A 19276-nucleotide genomic window follows, 5' to 3' on the forward strand; every position below is an offset into this window, starting at 1 on the left:
CCCAAATAGCTAAGCATTATGACGCAAACATGGCCACATTTCTAGGCTCTTGTTTTTATTTATCGTCACACTTCTCAATCAAGGCCCAACCCAGGTAACAAAAATACACTGGATCAACGTTAAAATTTCAGCCAATTCAGCCCATGAATCAATGTTTTTGCTACCTGGTACCTGTCCGGTATCTGACCATCGCATGAATAAACAACATAAGAGAGCAGGTTTTGAGTTCTCTCCATGAATCCACGAAGCGGAAGCCAGACCATATTCATTCCCTGTGCTCTTTGTTTCTTCATGCAAACACTCGAGCGGAGCACGGTGACCTGTGTTTCCAGAAAACACAGCAGGAAGACATTTGTTCACTTTCACTGGAGCTCCAGCACAAAAGGTCCTACAGGAGGGCGACTATTGCAGGGAATCGAAATTTGAATTTCAACCCCACACAAATCACTGTATTGCTTGGAACAGTGAAGCTGTATGTCAAATGATTATCCAGGAACTGTTCAACAAATGACCTTCAACGACTGGAGAATCAAATGTTCTAGCTGATCTAGAAGCTGAACGGATTTCTATTTTTCAAAGCTTCTGTTTCATTGATCACCACTAAGTACTATATTGCTGTTCCCATACTTCACATCGTCTGTTCCACATTGTGTTGATCTAATGTTGAGCAATAGAGCTCCACCTATCCACTTTGTGTTCCTCATTTGACACCTCAACTCCCATCTATGTCAGGATAAAATATATTTTTTTGCCACGTACAAAACTATTGTTTCGTGATCATTCACTCTACGACTTACCTTATTATGAAATCATTTCTTATTCAGTTCATACGGTTTTTGAAATGTGGAAATGAGGATTTATCGGGTTAATACTTCTTTTTAGGAGCAGCAGGACTCTGACTCTGTTTCAGAGTTCTGCCGTGTTCAGGGTGTGATATTAGACCCAGATCTGCACTGAACCTGTGCCGGATCGCCTCTGGCATCTGTTTGACGGATCTGAAACAGAGGTTGTACAAAGGTTCGTACTAGGGCCAGATCCACGGGACGGATATGTGGCACAGAGTCAACTGCTATCTGGATGTATTACACCCAAAAGTGGCCGACGTCTGTGCCCGATCCTGGCCCAATATCAACCTGACACCACCCAGGTAGCTAAATGTATCTGGCCCAGGTGCGGGCTGGCTGTACCATGGGATAGGTTCTGTACTGGCCACATCCGCTCCAGAGCCCAAAACAGACGTAAGCCAGATGTGGCACAGAGTCGCAGGTTAATACATCCGCATCCAGCACAGATCCAGGCAGCAGATGACTCTGCCCCAAATCTGGGGCACAGGCCATCCTATGTGACGCGGCTCCGACTGCTCCCTGGGTACTCACAGGAAGGATTTCAGTAAATAAGGACCCAACTGCAACAAAAGGACTCTGTGGCGCAAGGTATGTACAGCGGATCATGAGTGGCGGGCAGGATGAGGCTGGCTGGCTCCTCCGCGGTCATGCACTCCACTGTCGGTTTAGTTCATGGACTTGGCTTCCAGGAAGAATCATTCGGATTTTTCTATTCTTTTTTTTTTCAACCATTTTCGGGTGAGACCACTGACTTGGGTGCGGGAAGGAGGAAACATGCTCTGCAGTCAGGGCAACATGCCGGCCACAACACGATGGGGACACTTCATTCCTCTTAAAACTTCCGACGAGCAGCGTCTGCGTTCAGTCCAAAAGGTGTGTGAGCTTGTTTGCTAGCATGGCTGGAACAGAAAGTGCTCAGGTTCACAGCTTGTTTTCAGTTGCATCGCCGTCACCACACTCTGACGCGACTGTCAGAGTCCGCCAGGTTGAGGGCCCCAGATGAAGCTATGCTACAGGAACGCTGCTCTTGCTCTTTGTCAATCAAAACTTGGGAGAATGTGAAGCACCAGTTTTCAATGGTAGCAGTCCCACAGCCCCACCCCCACATAAAACAAACCACGGACCAAAGAACAAAACGGCAGAGGAGGCCCAAACCCACGATCAGGAGCTGTAAAAACTGGACCTCTCCACCACACCTGTCGCTGGAGAGTCAAAAATGCTAATTAGGAAATATCATCTATTAGCATGCAATGAGCTAAATGGCGAGAGGTCGGCTCCAGCACGGGCCAGCGCGCGCCAGGAGCCATTCCCTGCGGCTGAGAGCGCCTCATGGCAACTGTTCCCGCTCCATCTGGGTTAGGAAGAAAACCAAACAAAAAGGATACATTTTCGGGAGCATGTCAGCTTAGCGCCAGCGTTCACCAGGGTCGAGTCATGACAGTGGGGGCCAAGTTCAGAGCCGGTGCCGTGAATCGTGGCTGTAGCTCCCCGGAGAGCTCCGGTTGCGATGTGGTTTGTAAGAATCGTGATAAGGGTCCTGGTAGTCCTGGTAGGGGTCCTGCTGCTCTCGACTGTGCTGGGAGCCGGACGACATGCGGTTGCGCCCCTTGTGTTGCCGCTCGTTGTGGTAGTTCTCGTCTGACGTCATCAGGTTGCGCCGCTCGTTGGCGGTGGAATGGTCCGCCGTGTGGTTGTTCTGCTGCATTCGTTGACTCTGCTGAACAACGACACGCGGTGGAATCAGATCCGATACACCTGCCCTCATCAGGTCAGTGTGGTGATACATGATGTTCCTGATCTGAATAACTGTTTGTTTGTTTTAAAGCACGTATATCAAATCCATTTTAAACATCCATCGAAGCGGAAAACCTGACTTTTGACTTCTTCAATGACAGCGGTGTGATTTGAGGTCAATATGTTAGCACTCTGCAGAGCCGTTAAGTTGGGTTGAAATTATATATTCAACCCAAACCATTAATATAGTCTACCTTTCTGCCTCTGAAACTTTTCGTCTGTGAGTAAATACGTGTTAAATATGAACATAAAGGTTTTTTTGGTCCTCAGTCAAATGTGTAAACACAATACCAACTGACTCTTCTCTATCCTCTTGCAAGCTACACTTGTACCAAGTCATTGGCTCAAGACGACGCCACTCAAGCTCAAAGACAGTCAGGCCTTCCTTCAAGTTTTCACGCCGTGTTGCTCACTAGCTGACCAGCTGGATGCTAGCTCCCCTGGAGCGAGGACAGCACAAACGCACTGTGTCAAAGTACATTATTAACACGGCCGCCACACAGCTGAGCTCAGGTAAACACAACCTCAAAATTGCTATTAAAAAGTTATGGTCTGGTGACCTCTTGTAATCTCCCTTAGTTACTTTAAAATCAATCAATAAAGTAGCAAAGTTTGTTTTAATGGAGTAGTGGATTGCTTTCCAAAGTAAGTGGCAACATTTTCTGCTGGCCACAAGCTCGGCCTAAAACATCAGCTGACAGTTTGTCGTCCTGTTCCCACACTCACATTTAGACACGTAATTTGCAACATCCTTCCTCTGTCTTCCTTTAAGCTATCGAGGTAAGGAGACCAGTTGGGAAAAAAAATCTGCGTGGAATGTACCTGCAGTCCAGATATGCTGGTGGGGTACGGGGTGAGCGTGGTGGGGCCGAGGTTGCGTCCCAGGAGGGGGTTCAGCGGTGTCGCCATGGAGGTGTGGGTGGCCTTCCAGTAGGCTTCCAGGTATTCTGCCAGGTGCTCGCAGGCGTCCTCCAGTTGGTTCTCATCCAGGATGATGTCAAACATTTCCTGTGAATCGAATGGCGACTGGTTTCAGATGGTGAAATTCACTGCCAAATATGGAGGCTGGATCCATTTACCGGAGGACACTGGGCCAGCTTATCTGCCGCCACCAGCTGGACATTGAGGTGTTTGCTCTGAGATTTTCCCCTGGACTTGACCAGGCGCTGCAGGACCTGGGAGATCAGAGAAGCCTATGATCATGACGCTGAAGACAACATGAGCAGCGACTAAAAGGGAGCCAGAAGTGGAGGCTCCTCGACTGAGGGTGCTGACACCAGGTGCACTTCCAGAGCTGCTAGCTGTTAAAGCAACTAATGCAAATTCAAAGCTCAGCAGATCCCCAGTCGGTGATAGGGACAACTGTTCGATCAAGTCTTGCTGTGAGTCATTTGTTCAGAGCAGAAAAGTGACAACCCTAAAAGCACTTCAAAATCAGGCCCTGGGCCTGAGGGACCAGGAAGTGTTGCTGCATCAGTGCTTGTGCGTCACATGCCGCAACCCTGCGTGAGCATGCCGACTGCTGGATGGCCTCATCTTCTGCTACATCTAGACAACGTCACTGACGTTCAGGTGCTTTCATTCAGGACAGTGGTGCTCGTGCTATTTCAACAGCCTGTGTGGGAAACCTTCCACTGTCGGGTTCAGGTCAATATTTCTAGAAGTTCCTCACCACAGTCAGAGTCAGACGGACAGTAGCTGCAGAGATGATAGAATGTTTCTGTTAGAGGATGAATAGATCAGCTCATTTATCAGTGGCTTTATTCATTCAGCTTGAGCCAAGACTTCCTGCGTCCAATCAAGTCTCAAGTCTTTGGACCTGAGTCCAAGTCAAGTCTCAAGTCTTTGGACCTGAGTCCAAGTCAAGTCTCAAGTCTTTGGACCTGAGTCCTAGTCAAGTCTTTGGTCCTGAGTCCCAAGTCAAGTCTTAAGTCTTTGGTCGAGAGTCCAAGTCAAGTCTCAAGTTTTTGGTCCAGAGTCCAGGTGAAGTCTCAAGTCTTTGGTCAGATGTCCAAGTCAGGTCTCAAGTCTCAGGTCAGATGTCTTAGTGAAGTCTAAGTTCTTTGGACCAGACTTGAAGGTCGCAAGTGTTCAAAGTCAAGTATTTCATCACGAGTTCTAGTGAGATCCAAAGTATTTGGTCCTCAGTCCTCGTCAAGTATCACGTGAGAAGTCCAAGTCAAATCTCTAGTCTGTGGTCCAGAGTCCAGGTCTCAGGTACTTCAAATGATGAATAACAGGAGTGAGGGTTCCAAGCTGACCCCTGGTGGTGCGTGTGAGGTTGTTCAGTTGCAGGATGAAACACAATCATAAGGCGACCAATGGGGCCCGCAGGCCGGCCTGCAGACATGGTTTTCATCTGCACCCACACATCACTGACATAAACAATACGTCGCTATGAACTAGTGGGCTTTGGAAATTTTGTAAATAAAAAAAAAAAAAAAACAAGCACAAAAATAACAGAAGCCTGCAGGTGATTTGAAGCCGCTGACCTTTGCGTGCCATGAATGCAGCGTACCTTCGGTGAGGACACTTTGACATGGACAATGATGGGCGCCAGAGAGGTCTTGAGGAGCTGAGCCGGGTGGTTGATGGTATCGGCGTCCAGGACCACCAACTGCAGCGAGCGAGCCAGTTCAAAGATCCTCTCGATTTCACTCTGCACCTCGGCTGGACAGTCACAGTTGTGTTAAACGTGCACTTCCTGCGGCCAATGGGACAGAGCCCAGCGTTTCTCACCTAAGCTGGAACGAGTATTGGAGCGCTCAATGATGGCTCTCTTACTGGGGTTGTTCAGGACTGAGCGCTTGGCCAGCGATATATCAGCGGTAACGCGTGTGATGGAGATTCTGAAAAACGTGACCCACTGCAGTCAGAGACTTGGCACTGTAGCCACTTGTTTCGCCGGGTGCTTGCCTTACCTGCCGTCGAATCTGTGCTTGAGGAAGTCAAAGAGAGCTTTCTGCATCATATCTGTCACCTGGTGCCAAGAGAGAATTGATGTTTTGTCCTCCAGAATCCCAGTGCTTCTGATTTATCATTCACCATGTCATGACACGTTTGAGGCCAAAACAGTGTGTCTGTTTTTGGCCTTTATTTGATTTTTCAAACCTGGTCAGGATCAGTTCAATTATGACCCTTGCCTACCTCATAACCTTTCAGTGAGGGCCCGACCAGGACCACTGGCCTCATGGAGGGCACCACGTCATACGGGGGAATGTGCTCCGTCTGCAGAGATAAGGGAGGATCAGCGTGTTGAATCTGCTCACAGAGACGTGACTTCCAGGACAGAGAGCAGCAAAGATGAATAATGAGGTGCTCTGATTCATCCTTGTAGCAAATGATTCGGGAATTCATGTAGCGTTTACCATTCAAGCGTAAAGCGCATGTTTCTCTCAACCTCTGTCACAAGCAAGTCTCTGTTTCTTGTGCGCTCACGTCCACTAAACACTGCACCACCCGCTCACCTGTCTTTACATCGGTAACTTTTAACCACGCCCACAGGTCACATACTTAAAGACAAAGTCATGAGGAGCCTAAGTCTCGGCCCCTTCTGGTCGCTCCATGGGCCTAAGATCAGAAAAAAAAGAACGGTAGTCTATGGGGAGATCAAATGTATTTTCTTGTCCACTCGCACATATGATGTGCCTCAATTTAAATGATAGCACAGCAGCAGAATCGGACTGAAAATTGTCCAAGAAATAATCATTCATTTCACGCAGCTCGATGACCAGCCTTATCTCAGGTGCTGTTTACTGAGAGACGGAAACGACCGGATCCTGAATCTGAAGCTGTTGAAAACCTCTGGAGTGGAAACTTTGATAAACATACTGCTCTCTGTCTCGGACTCCTGCTACAATATTTCCCGAACATAGCAAAGTCTCAAGAGATTCACTAAACTGCGACGTCTCACATCGAATGAAATGTTTTTCAGTCGTCCTTTTGTTGCATTCTGCAAGGTTTTCTATGTTTTCCCTCCTTGAAGAGGTATGTGAAAACATGTCTGAATTATTGTTGTCACATCATGTAGACAGAAGGCCTCATCAGTTTGATCTCAAATTCATGGTCAATCCACGGGATCATATCGGTGATCAGTGGTGATCAAAAGTCCTGATCGGAGCATCTCTACTAAACTATCAGAAGGTAGACATCGTTCAACACTTGCCAGGCGTCACCAAACTGTTCCAGCCAGTCACGCACACACAGCGTCACCGACAGGTCATCTGTAATCTCTGACTGAAGTGAACAGTTTGGTGACCCCTGCTGTACCGCTTGTCCCGCATGCAGACCGACTGTCGAGTCACGAGCATTGTAGTTGGCTACTACACATCACACAAAAGCTGAAGTAACGCTGGTGGAAAAGCAGTGCTCTCACACCATTAGAATGTGAAGAAAACAACTTTCATCTCTCCATTGACTCCCGTACACATTGTTCACTTCGGTCCCACAAGGAGGAAGTACCTGTAGATGGGCTGCCCATTTCAGTGTCTCACAGCACTCTTGAGCGCCACACAAACCCCACACTAGGAAGTTAGAATCCCTCGCAGTCAAGTCCGTCACCAGAGCGCCTCAGCTTTTTATTTTCCTGTTTAAATGACTTGGAACTTCGGCTTCGCTCACTTTCTAATCTGCCTGTGATGACGGACACGTGCTCAAAATCATTGACCTGCAGGAGTGTGTCCCGTTCATGTGGACACACAACAGGTCGGCAGAGGAACAAGATCACGTGATCAAGTGAAACACCGCGCTGAATCACATGAATCACATGAATCACGTATTACGCGCCTCTGCCACGACTCGGTCTAATCATGAGGTGGGTGGAGTCAGTGGGTCAACAAACCCGACTCCCTGTGAAAAGCAATAAAACAGAGTGTGATCTGGGACTCACTGCATCATGGAGAGGAGGATCCATGGAAGCTGGATTTGGACATTCACTTTTTTCAGAACATCCACAAGTCAAATAAATGTTAATAGACTTCTGCCTTCACTGACTCCCATCTCTTTTCAGAGTCACGTGACTTGCCTCCATACCTCTGAAAACCATCATTTGCTACATTGATGAGTGAATGACACCGAGCTCCACCCACTGCCACAATATTCCAGGAAGCAGTGAACATGCTGGATGTTACTACACATACATAGCTCGTAAACGAATGGAGCACAACACTGTTTTACAAATTGTGCCGTCTTATTCTGCTCCTGTGGGAAGCTAGATAAAAAAATCCAATAGGTACTTCGATGGCGATGAAAAGCATCATGGTGTCACAGTTTTCAGAGACTATGATGGAAAAGGATTGAGAGGATGAGTTGTTGTTTTTTACCATCACCAACTTACCACTTTCTGTTTCTGCTTTCCTGCAGGAGGGGAGAGAGGAGAGCATTGTCACTGGCTGCTGTCGTGGAAGGTGAGCGTTAAACATCCGTGCAACAGTTCACACATGCTCCGAGGGAGCATTTGCCTAAGACTGGCAGGAGATCAGTGTCAAACAAGTGCTTCTATACTCCTATGGTTATAGTCACAAAGTCGCATGAGTGCAGTTCAGGGGGTTCTTAGGCTTGTCGTTGGTATGCCCCAGTCTCAGAGCGCCTGCAGTCCTCAACTGGAGGAAGAGGAGGAGGATGGGAAAATGTGCCAACAACTCTACGCAGTCAACTTAAGCTCTATGCAGAGACATGGGAAGCCTTAGCTGCTCATTCTATGCTGTGGCGGTTGAATAAGCGAGGCTCTAATCTGGCAGCTGGCTTTAGAGAGCCCCCTCCCCCGATTGATGCCCTCACCTGCCGACGATATAAGAGGTCGGATTGAGGCAGATACCTCATCCTCTACACTGGAAGAGGAGTTTCCTCCAGACTTACTGGAAAGACAAGAGGGGATAGAGAAATACAGCGCCGTGTTAATGTTTGAAATGACGTCAAACCTTGGTCGATAACAGTCCACAGAAAACAGTTGAAACTTTCAATCCTCCAGAGTCGCAAGCACCGTTCCAAATGTACTGTTGTTCTCAACATTGATCATAAGGCTTTGGACAGCTAGAGAGAGGTTACAATAGGTACACACACACACTCACACACACGGCGAGATCAGTTCCTCATTTATCAACAGAGAACATTCTTCGAACACTCTTACCTAGAACGCGAGGATAGAAATCCAGTCTATGTGTCCCACAATAGTCTTCTGTACCTGGTTTGGTCTTACTGTCATGGTCTCTCACACACCGCGCTGCTACTGTACTTTCATTCTGGCTCCCTAAGATGAGGGTTCAGATCTCACCATCTAAACTACTCGCTTTAATACACACTGATCTACTGAGTACACTGCCTTGTTAAGGCACTGTTACTGTCTTTGTTGCTACAGATTTTACTCTGGAACAGTGGGAACCAATAAGGACAAATATTGACCCTCAAACTGAACACATGACGTGATCTGAGGGCGGAGATGACTGTGCTCGCCATTGCTGTGGTCTGTCAGGATTTACAGAGAGACAGGAAGAGAATCAACAGAGTGGATCAGTCTTGGACTGTGCCCTGGACTTCAGTTGGGTAGGAGTTACCCAAGCTGCCAGCATGACTACCCTCGGACTCGAGACACGAGAGGCGCAGTGTGGGCCATCAGCAGCTCATTCATCACAACTGCTGTCGTTGCACAACACTGATACAGTGAGACTTTGCGTAGTGGTACCACAAAGACCTGATCAGCCATCAGCCGCACCTCGGCCATCATGTGCCTTACGCTGAGCCATAACATTTTCACAACCCTACCCCACTTATTGTAAATAACGTCCACAGTGTTTCTGTTTTAAGTTTTTCCCTCGTCCGAGAACACGCAAAAGAGAATGTTAGTGCTCCACTCATCATGTCACATGTGCGCTAAACATCACAGGAAAAGTCACCGTAATGAGAAAAATATTGACCGCACAGTCGGGGTGGGCGATACGCTGATATTACCTGTTCACCAGCTGACAAAATCAGATGATGGTATAGTTCGCCTCTGTGTACACTGGAGCGCACATGCTGTTCAAAAACGCAACTTCCACATTGTTTTTTTTTCACCTAATGCGCCTCTCGCTGGACCTCACGCTGTCACGGCAGAGAAAGATGGAGCGACAACACCCAAGACCGTCTAGTAGGGTGTTCAGGCTAGGCCTCGTGGAAGAGACGTAGTTTTTACTGTCATGAAGCAATCTGAGAAAATGAATGTTAAATATCTGTAAACTCTCACAAACTATTGCCCAATGCTAGTCAATTTGGAAGCGTATGCCAACTTCATACGATGTGCAAGTCAGATGAAGTTGACAAAATGGATTTCTGTGAGAGGAATCTGTCAGGTACTCCACATTGGAACGATGAAATAACACAGCTTTATGGTCTAAAGCTGCTGCTGGATCATTGGTAATCAGGTTCCTCCAATAAATTATATCCACCGACTGGAGCATTGAGATGTTCCTGATGTGATGGCAGGACTTATTACTCTGAGATCTAGACCTCAGGCACTGAAGAACACAAAACATGAAAGGTGAAAACTGGAAGTTAAAGATGCAAATGATGATGAGATGAGGCCGATCTGCTGGTCAACTCTTCAGAAACAGAAGGTATTGGACAGATGAGACCAGTGAGATAGAAAGCACCTGGTGTGGACCATTTGGTGAAACAGCATTATTTGGCATATATTTCTTCAGTGAATGGCAACAGAAACATTCTCAGCTTCTGCCAACTAAATCTGCGATGGCTAGCTCGTCCTATTTTGCCTCTCCAAAGCCACTTCTCGTCCTGGTATCTTCATCCTTAGGTATTCCATCTTATCAGGCCAAGTTCTCCTTCCTGCCTCAATCTCCAACGCTAGGATCTTGTTACACATTGTGCACGTGTGGTGGACACTGCGGCACATGGGAGAGAATTGGCATCCAGGGATAGGTGACCAACCATTGAGGGACCAGCGATGCTTCCCATAATGTCACACTGGCTGGATACTGTGTCTCAGCCTGGGGCCTAATGGATGCCACACAGGTGTTGGTGGTAGTTGGCGAGAAAGTGAAAGTAAAAGAAGCTAATCTTCTGTCATCCTCCACCTCGGTTTTAACAGAATTTCTCTACATACAAGACACCATGTTGTGAGGGACAATGAAATGGTTGTGAAGGTTCAGAAAAAAAAGTGGAATAGCTGAAAATGTGCACAGAAAGAGAAAAAATTAAATGAAATCAGGTTAAATTTAAGACATGAAGCCTTCCCCAGTTTGACCTCTGACACAGAGGTCCAAGAGCTGCAAGGCCACGATCTCAAATAATGCTCCTCTGGTTCCTCACTCTTCGCCTGAGTTGAGTTTACAGCGTCAAACGCACCTCAAATGCAACATGAATATACACACACACATCTGTGTTAATGCTGTTGATAAATGAGGGTCTCAAGTCGAACAACATGTAAAGCTGTCGCTGATGCCAACAGAGTAATGTGATTCACGTGACACCCTCAAATGTATCCAGATTACAAAGAGATCCATTCTATTCAGTCAAAAGATGCTTGGACATGAGTGAGCAGGAGCTCAGTGACAACAACGACTGAGTCAACGGCGAGGTTTTATGCTACTTACCCTTGGACTCGTCCTCTCTTCTGCTCCTGCTGGAGCCGAATGTTCTCCAGCTTTAGAGGACTGGGGATGAAGCCGATCTCACAGCCTTCTTTCACGAGCCGACCTATCCACCAGTCATTGTTGAATTTCTGAGAAGAAGGCAGAGAGAGTTGTAGAGAAGGAAGACAAACACACACAGCAGGTTTTCCTTGAAGGAGAGAGGAACCTCTTTTATGTGGAGGAAGTCCTTGGCATCAAAGGAGATGGCCGTTGCAGGGACAGGGACATCTTCATCCAGGGCACCGCAGTAGCTGACATTGGTTCTTACAGCAAAGGCAACTGGTTTGGTCTGGAAGGGAAGAACAACGGCCTGTCAGCTTCCCCTCCGTCACTTAGCACAGTGCTGCCATCAGGCTCACCTTTGCTCTCTCCAGCTGAATGGTGGCCTGCTGCTCTCGCTCTAGTCGACTCTGTCCCGGTCCTTGGCTTTGGCTTGGACTCTGGCCCTGGACCTGAGCCTGAACCTCGCGCTCCTCTTCCAGAGACACATCTGAGTCTGATGGTCTGCTTGTGTACGAGTCCGCCGAGCCCTGGTAGCACAAGAGCCGCAAAACCTCGTGATGCCCAGGTACTGATACAGGGACAGAGGTCAATCATTCCCTCAACCTTGTCGGACCAGACAGTGTTGGGGACAGCTGCTATGTCTGTGACCATCTTAACATTGAGCACACTACTCTGACTCACTGGGCCGACCCACCTTTGACCTTCTCACGCTATCATGGGCAGCACTAGGTTGATCTTTGAGAACCTAGAAATGTTGATATCCTCCACAAGGTTGTCGAAACACAATTTCAAGTGCTTGGAGTGAAGACACACGGGCAGGTGTGTCTACATATGTGTATTAAAGAGACTTAAGAATGGGACTTTCCCATAGTTACTTCTATAATTTCACATTTTCACACAGTTTTGCAAGTTCCTTGAACAGTTTCTGAAGTTGCAAGTTCACTGTTTTGCACTGACTTCTTTCTCTTTGTATTCCAGCCGTAGTAATTAACAGCCAAAACAATATCAGCAGAGTGACTCCACGCACTGACTCCAGTTCAGCAAGTTTTGACTTGAGAGGATGCTCCCCATCCATAGCGGAGACATCCTCTCTCCATTTGGCCACATGGCAAACGTCATCTCTGCAGTCTGAGCCTAGCCGCAGTAGCAAACTACGGTAGTAGTTGTTCTTGGCAGAGCGATGTAGAATTCCATGTGAAGGTACTGGTAAGCGTATCAAAGGACACAAGGTCACTACTGAGGATCCAACGCAAGAGTTTCGGGTACAAACTGTTAGTGTGGCTGGTGCCCATTGGAAACCATTTTAAAGAGGAACTCATCTGGCGAGTTGAGTGTCTTTTGCACTAGGAAATGAGCACAAGCCCCGTCAAAAACTCTTGGTATCGTAGGAGCTGAAGTCTCATAGTCCTGCCCACTCTGTTGTGATTGGTCAGGAGAACTTCAGCCTGCCTCTGCTGACAGTGAAGCGTCTCTTTAACGCCACCTAAACTCCACGCTCCAAGGTTAACGTCGCTCTCAGTCGAAGCCTCACTTCCTCGTCATTCCAAACAAGCCGACGTGCACCATCCTGTCCGCACACTTGAAAATAGAGACACAGAGAGATAAAAATACACCGAGCTCCTGCATTGTGCGACCGGAGAACTGTGGGGAAAACGATGTCACCGGAGCATCTAAAAAAACGTACAACCGTATGTGCGACAGGAGACAGCAAGGTTTATGCCGCTCAAGCGTCTGGACGTGCACATCGCTGTGGAGTATCTCAGAGATCATTCGCCTCCAGGAGTGTGATGTTTATTTGCACACGATGTGAAATCACACACTGCATCTCTGATCTGATACAACGCCATGGCTTGGTCTGATGAGGAGGTGGGCGGGGTCAGAGCTGTGCCGGAGGTGGAGTCAAGCACAATGTTGCGTCACACTGCACTTAATTCTACTGACCTCTCGTTCGCTGGGATTCTTCAAGCAATAACCTCTAAACAGAGCATCGTCATGATGAGGGACTCGCATCGTGGAGAGGAGCACATTTGAGAGACATGCGTGAGTCAGGAAAGTCGGATTTGTACAGCGAGCTCTGGTGAGCATTTCCTCACACTGCCAGGGATCAGCAAATCAAGGCAGTCTTCTTGGCAAGGTTTGCACAGTTAGGTCGACTTAGAACGGGAAGCTCCTCATGGAGGCCTGCCACGACTGATTTTCACTGTCACAACATTAGGTGCAGGAGTCAATAACGCTGGGGTGGTTGTGTAACTACAACTATGTTGATTCCAGATGATCGACTTGGAGACATGGCACACGATGCACAGTGAGTGTGCGGTGGGGGGGCAGTGTGTTGCATCCTCTGTACGGGAACAAGGCTTGTCATCAGTGTATCCAAACTCTATGGTTTAAAGAGATTCTTTAACTTGTTTGTGGGGCCAAGCAGCCTCCCAAGAATGACCTCGATCGAACACTTCCGTGAACCACTGTGGCAAAACCCCACAGAGAGTGAACATCACGGCTGTTGACCTGCATGAGAGGAAGGCGTCAGGACATCTTTGGCTGTTAACACTTGCTGAATGTATAACGGATCAGTTAAAAGCCCAGAAAGTCTCAGTTATTACTTTCATGGTTGAGCAGGAGAGTAGGCTGAAAGCTACTTCTCCCTGGGTTCCAATCCCACACTGGCTTCTGCAGCCCAGCCCACAAATGGCATTGTTAAACATGGAAATACATAAAGGCAGCTGATGTCAGCCACGGCATGAGATGAGGGCCGGGCGACTGCTGCACCGGGGTACAAATGTTGTCTCAAAGCGGACGACCGGGCTCGTTCTTCCAGCATTTGTTGATGCCCACCCTAATGCTGGATCTTCTCCTGCTTGTCCATCTGAACAATCAGCCACTAATGATGATTCAGTTTCTGGAGCCATTAGTCCAAAAATCAATCCAGCAGAAGATCCCAGCTAAGCTTTTTTTTTTATTTTACAAGCTAGCACTAGCAAGCCCTGACATCAGCACACCAATTAGCTGAGAGCATCCAATCGTCAAGAGGCAAGCTCGGGGGAAGATCAGCACCTCATCGAATGATCCACATTCTAAAACACAATTTTCAGGAAGAGGACTTGGACTCTTTGATCCCACAGTCGGGTACCACTGACCCTCCTGCCGCTCACCAACGTGGGACCTCTTGTCTGACAGCAGCTGTGGTGTGTGATTCATCATCCGCGGTGTAGCTAACACGATCACGATCCATGTTTCTCCATAGCGCCGTGTAGGGAAGCTGCTTGGTTTCACACCACAATAACTACCGACCGAATGAAAGACCTTAAAAAGGACTCCGCTTCATTACACACTTGGAATAAACAATTAGGAATGAATGTCTCGCATCCCAAATGTACACCCCCACCTTCAGCACCACACCAACACCCACTTACCCAACCCCCTTACTGCCTCCATCACATCCCGCTGTACTGCCTGCTAACCCACGACAGGCCCTGGCCGCCCGCGCGTGTGCGGCTCGCGGAGCACAAAAGAAAAGGCTGCTTGGACTCACCGCCTCAGAGTCTTCAAATCCATGCAGGTACAAATTGTCATACATGGAGGTTGAATATTCCAAAGAGCCACAGTTAAAAAATAAAAAAAAAATCAAGGGGAAAAAAAGAGTGAAAACGAAGGAGGGAGAGGACACGAGTGAGGGAGGGACGGCGGACGGGGATGACGACGATCCCCCTCGCTCCTCGGCAGCGATAATGAAAAAATATCAGCCCTCCAGTTGGATAGCGCCTGGTCTTCAGGAGGCCTGTGGCTTGACGGATGCAGCTCCTGGGCGAACAGTGCTGCTGGCTGACTCACATTATAGGACGGAGAGACTCTCTCTGAAGCATCTCAGCTCAGCTCAGGCTTCCACATGTGCACGTACAGAGCAGCACACAGCTACAGCAGCGCTGAAGCCTTCCTCAATATCCAAGCCTGATGACTGAGCCAGGGTGCAGGAAACCCATTGGCTGGCCGGCTCTCAGCTCGGATGAGCACTCAGCTTGATTTTTTTTTCTCCCTTCAGTGCAGAGACGTAGCAAGCATGGGGGAGGGGGATGGAGGCGTTAAACGGGGGAGCATCCTCCATCTCCATGGCATCTGTAATCCTTAAAAGCTACAAAATGACTTCAGGGAAATAACAGGTTTCATTGCTAGGAAATGAATGTTTTAAGAAAATACTGAAATGATTGAATCCATGATTCAGGCCCCCCCCCCCAAACAAGCCACGGATGTTGCAGCCCGATGCTCAGCCAGGGGAGACAGGGAGGAGACTGAGGCACCTGACGTACATGAGTCATTATTCTTCTCACACTTCTCGCGCTCATGCCGTCACTCGCGCGTCATAAAACATGTGCCCGCCGTCCCTTGAAAGCCACTCACCGCACTTGTTCGTGTCTCTGGCCAGTCATCACCTGGATGTCACGTGATTCCCTCCCTCCCCAGAGATCGCCTTTCAATTGGTCAATAATAATCATTGGTTACTGTTAAAGAATCACATGACAGGTGTGAATGTTTGAGCATTAAGCACAAAAGCCCTTTCATTCATTTAATTATAGGTTGATTTATTTTCCGTTTGGGGCGCAGAAAATTTGCAACAAGTGTGACTCAATGAAGCAAATTTCGAAAATGCCATTCGTTTAAATTGAGATTGTAAAATGTCGTTTGAATAAGCAATATCAGGATTTGGAATCGAGACCGTGCCATAAAAGCACTCATTTGTTCCACCATCGACGAGCCTTTCTAAGCAGAATCAGCACAGGGATCAAGCATTTTCACTGATACAACTGACACTATAGCGGAGAGACTTTCGGCTCCTTCAGGTCCGTGTGTCCTTCAGTGACATACGCCTGAACTCTTCTGGTCACTCACCCTTCTAATGGGCGCCATCTAGTGGGCAGTAAAAATAACGCCATTTCCCATCACAAGTCAGACATGACGAGCACTCACAGTATTTGTAATGAAGGGTGTCAGCTTGTCTTGAGAAGTGGGTCAGGGCGATGACTGTCTTTCACATGTTTTCAATTTTACCGCAGCAAATATTTTCCGTTTCTCGTGAATCCCGTGTAACAGTTGGCTTTGGCACCCACTACTCCTGACCACAGAGGACCGCTGTTCCCGGGTGCACCTGGCACTGACAAGCCGGTCCTCGCAGGGCCGCAGTGGGTGCAACCAAGAGGAGACCTACTCACCAGTCAGGTGTCTGAAGACTGGCATCAGTGGATGGTCGGTCTGGTGCTGTTGGTCTCAGCTGACACCTGATTGGTTCACACGTTTGTGCTTTCAGGGCTGGAACAAAAACCTGCAGCCACTGCGGCCCTTTAGCGGGTCAGTTTGGCACCCTTGGCATAGAGGGAGAGCTAAAGAGGAGCTTATTTTGTCTTTTTCCATTTTTGTTAAAAGAAAACAAAGAAGTGCGATGGTCGTGTCTCCATGTGTGGAGACTGACTTTTCCATGTTAAGTAAACCAAGAGCAGTTCTTTCTCCCCACATCGTCTCGTCTTTTATTTTTCTCTTTTGACGCTGAGGAAGACCCGAACCATTACACCCTCTTCAGTGAGACTGACCTTTTGTCCACTTCAGGCCAAGTCACTTGCACCACCTGCCTGAGCTGATCATGAAGGTGGAAGGTGTATGTCTTGCACGAGACGTCTGCTGCGTTTCTACACTTCTTTCTCTCTCTGAGCGAGTGATGGATTCACGAGAATCGAAATTGTCTTTATTACTGAAAAGCACAGGGGTTACGATGGTTTACACTTAGAGGACTAGTGCGTGGTGGGGACAAAAGGACCCCCACTTAGCCTCTTTGATGACGGCCTTAGTAATGAGTACCTGTCTGAGGATGAAGCTTGTAGACGTGGTGCTGCCATCTGACCTCTTGAGACGGCTTCTTCGGGAATATGTACCTCTGTTCACCTGAGCAGGAAAAAAACAAACCAACACACAATGTGATCATGCTTTGGATGTCCCGGGCCAACCACAAAATACCCATATTAACAAAGTTCGGACTGAGACTGGACATGATGTGAGGTCGGGATCAAACACTTGACACTGACAACCTTTACCTTTGACGAATTCAACCTCAGACGCACTTCTGGGAGGGGACTCAGTGGCAGTACATGTCAGCTTCTGGCCCCATTTGAAACCCTCTAGAGCCAGTGGCAAAGTCAGAACCTACTTCACAGAACTTTGAAAACCAGGCCATTAATCTGGGTCACCATCTCTCTGTCTCTCAAGCCGATAGAGTTCGGGAGAAAAGATAGATGAGACTATAATTATACTGCTATTTATACCCGCTCCCAAACAAACTCTTGAGGCAAATGACCCAAATGCAGCTCGTTCATTTAAATCCACGTTCTGTCTGCTGTTGGTGGTGGATGTGGAGGTGGGGGTTGGGGGTGGGTCCCTAGGTTAACATCTAAAGAAACTTTGGTTGCAACAAGAAGGGCAAATAAATAAATAAACGCGTTCGGCAAAGCGTTATGAATATCATATTTATATCATAACTATTTTTATTTCCATAACTTTCGGACAACACTGGAACTGTAGAACCATTGACGATGGGTTTGAAAACTCTATTAACTCTCAATTCATACGTGCATTGAAGGGTTTCAGAAAAGTCAAGAGTTACCTGGAAAATCGGCGCTTGGATGCCTTCTCCAATCTTGTTTCGAATGTAGATGTGTCGAGACATTTCTGCGAGGACATCGGTCCAGAGGGCGGGCTGCTCTGGTCCCGCCCAGCGGAGAGGCTTTTGAGCCGCGTGCTCCAGCTTCAGGTGCTCGCGAGCCGCCGCGGCTTCTCCGCTCCGCAGCGCGCCGACTCTCCAGCTTGGCTCTCGCCACTCAGGTGCACGCAGAGCGAGGGATCATGGGAGCGCGGCAGCGGCTGAAATATCAGTCGACGCTAGATGGTGCCAGAGAGCAGGATGAAAAGAAAAGGAAAAGAAGGTTCATGATTATTTATCACATTATTAGAAAGATTAAAAAGCGAAAATGACCTATATTGTTAATTGGCAGAAAAAGCTTTCTGGAACTTCGATTTAGAGAAACGATGAAAGGACATTTAATGGTCATTTAATTTCATCAGTATACACTGTGACTGCTGTGACACAAGACTCAAGAAATAGTTTTGATTGAAACAGCACGTTTTGTTACTAAAATATCATTCAACAAGTAAAGAAAAAGCAAAAAAAGTTTATTTACATTTCACTCTCAATATTGATCATGAATAAAAGAAATACCCGCCTGATTTCATTTAAGATTTCAATATGACAATAAATAGGTTTTGTTGGAAGAAAACCAAACACATTTAATAGGGATAAATGTTCTCACTAGTACTTTTAAGAGCTAAAAATAACTAAGAAATAATGAAATTTCATTTTATTTTATTTTATTTTTGCAGTGACCTCATAACGGCCACAGAAATGAAGGCAAAGGGCAGCATCTACTTCACGTGCCTGTGCTCTATGCCGTGGTTCCATTCTTGACAGAGTCACAGTGTGTTGTGGCCATCACTGGTTCATGTTCTATGGCTGCTGCTTGGGTTTGGCTGCCTGCCTTTACAGCCAGATAAGAGATCATGGCGCAGGTTCAAATACGTCACATAATGACAGTTGTGTATTTACAAGTGCATGGTCTCCCTTCTGGCATTCCTTCACACAGGGGGACCATAGGACTGTCTACATTCTGCACTATAATAAAGAGAGGACAGTGCAAGGTCTGGTGGTGGAGGATGAGAGGGGCCACTGGATGAATCAAGATAGTTAAAACATAATGAACTGAAGTGATTCCATCCATTCCCATTATATAATGGATCGTGAAGGGTAGATGAGGTTCCATGAAACAATGTCCTGATTTTCAGAGGCCACCAGATGGCGCTGTCTGCTTTAAAATGTTTGGACTTGGACAACTGATTCAATGAAACCTCACATCATTTCTAAACCAAGCCAACCTGCAATTCTGTTTCCTGATGCCTCATCAACCCACACGCCAAATG

At 47.5% G+C, this 19276-nt stretch overlaps 1 protein-coding gene across 4 annotated transcripts; it reads right to left on the reverse strand.

Annotated features, from left to right (window-relative positions):
• Positions 1-38: 38 nt before the first annotated feature.
• LOC128752839 (voltage-dependent L-type calcium channel subunit beta-4-like) lies at positions 39-19249 on the reverse strand. 4 transcript variants are annotated; one of them, XM_053854500.1, is made up of 15 exons: positions 19232-19249; positions 17910-18184; positions 17111-17194; positions 11623-11793; positions 11430-11552; positions 11225-11352; positions 8418-8494; positions 7975-7994; positions 5787-5867; positions 5561-5619; positions 5379-5488; positions 5158-5309; positions 3719-3814; positions 3462-3647; positions 39-2559 (listed from the first exon to the last, which is right to left on the reverse strand). In XM_053854500.1, exons 2-15 carry the CDS (start codon positions 17970-17972, stop codon positions 2299-2301), a joined length of 1611 nt encoding a protein of 536 aa, XP_053710475.1. In that variant the 5' UTR covers positions 17973-18184; positions 19232-19249; the 3' UTR covers positions 39-2298. The 4 variants fall into 4 exon arrangements, with proteins under 4 accessions (XP_053710475.1, XP_053710474.1, XP_053710477.1 ...); XM_053854499.1 differs by having other exon boundaries at positions 39-2562; XM_053854502.1 differs by lacking the exons at positions 17111-17194; positions 17910-18184; positions 19232-19249 and adding an exon at positions 14799-15254.
• Between the last annotated feature and the right edge of the window lie 27 nt (positions 19250-19276).

The sequence above is a fragment of the Synchiropus splendidus genome, chromosome 1 (assembly GCF_027744825.2).
Source record: "Synchiropus splendidus isolate RoL2022-P1 chromosome 1, RoL_Sspl_1.0, whole genome shotgun sequence".
NCBI lineage: Eukaryota > Metazoa > Chordata > Actinopteri > Syngnathiformes > Callionymidae > Synchiropus > Synchiropus splendidus.

What these genes read in the sequence shown, in the direction of transcription:
- LOC128752839 (XM_053854499.1), bottom strand. Translation starts at nt 17,972, where the DNA reads ATGTCTCGACACATCTACATTCGAAACAAGATTGGAGAAGGCATCCAA. An exon ending in ACTTCCTCCACATAAAAGAG is followed by an intron (nt 11,353 to 11,429) that starts GTTCCTCTCTCC and finishes CCTTCTTCTCAG; the next exon opens with AAATTCAACAATGACTGGTG. An exon ending in GAAAGCAGAAACAGAAAGTG is followed by an intron (nt 5,868 to 7,974) that starts GTAAGTTGGTGA and finishes TTATCTCTGCAG; the next exon opens with ACGGAGCACATTCCCCCGTA.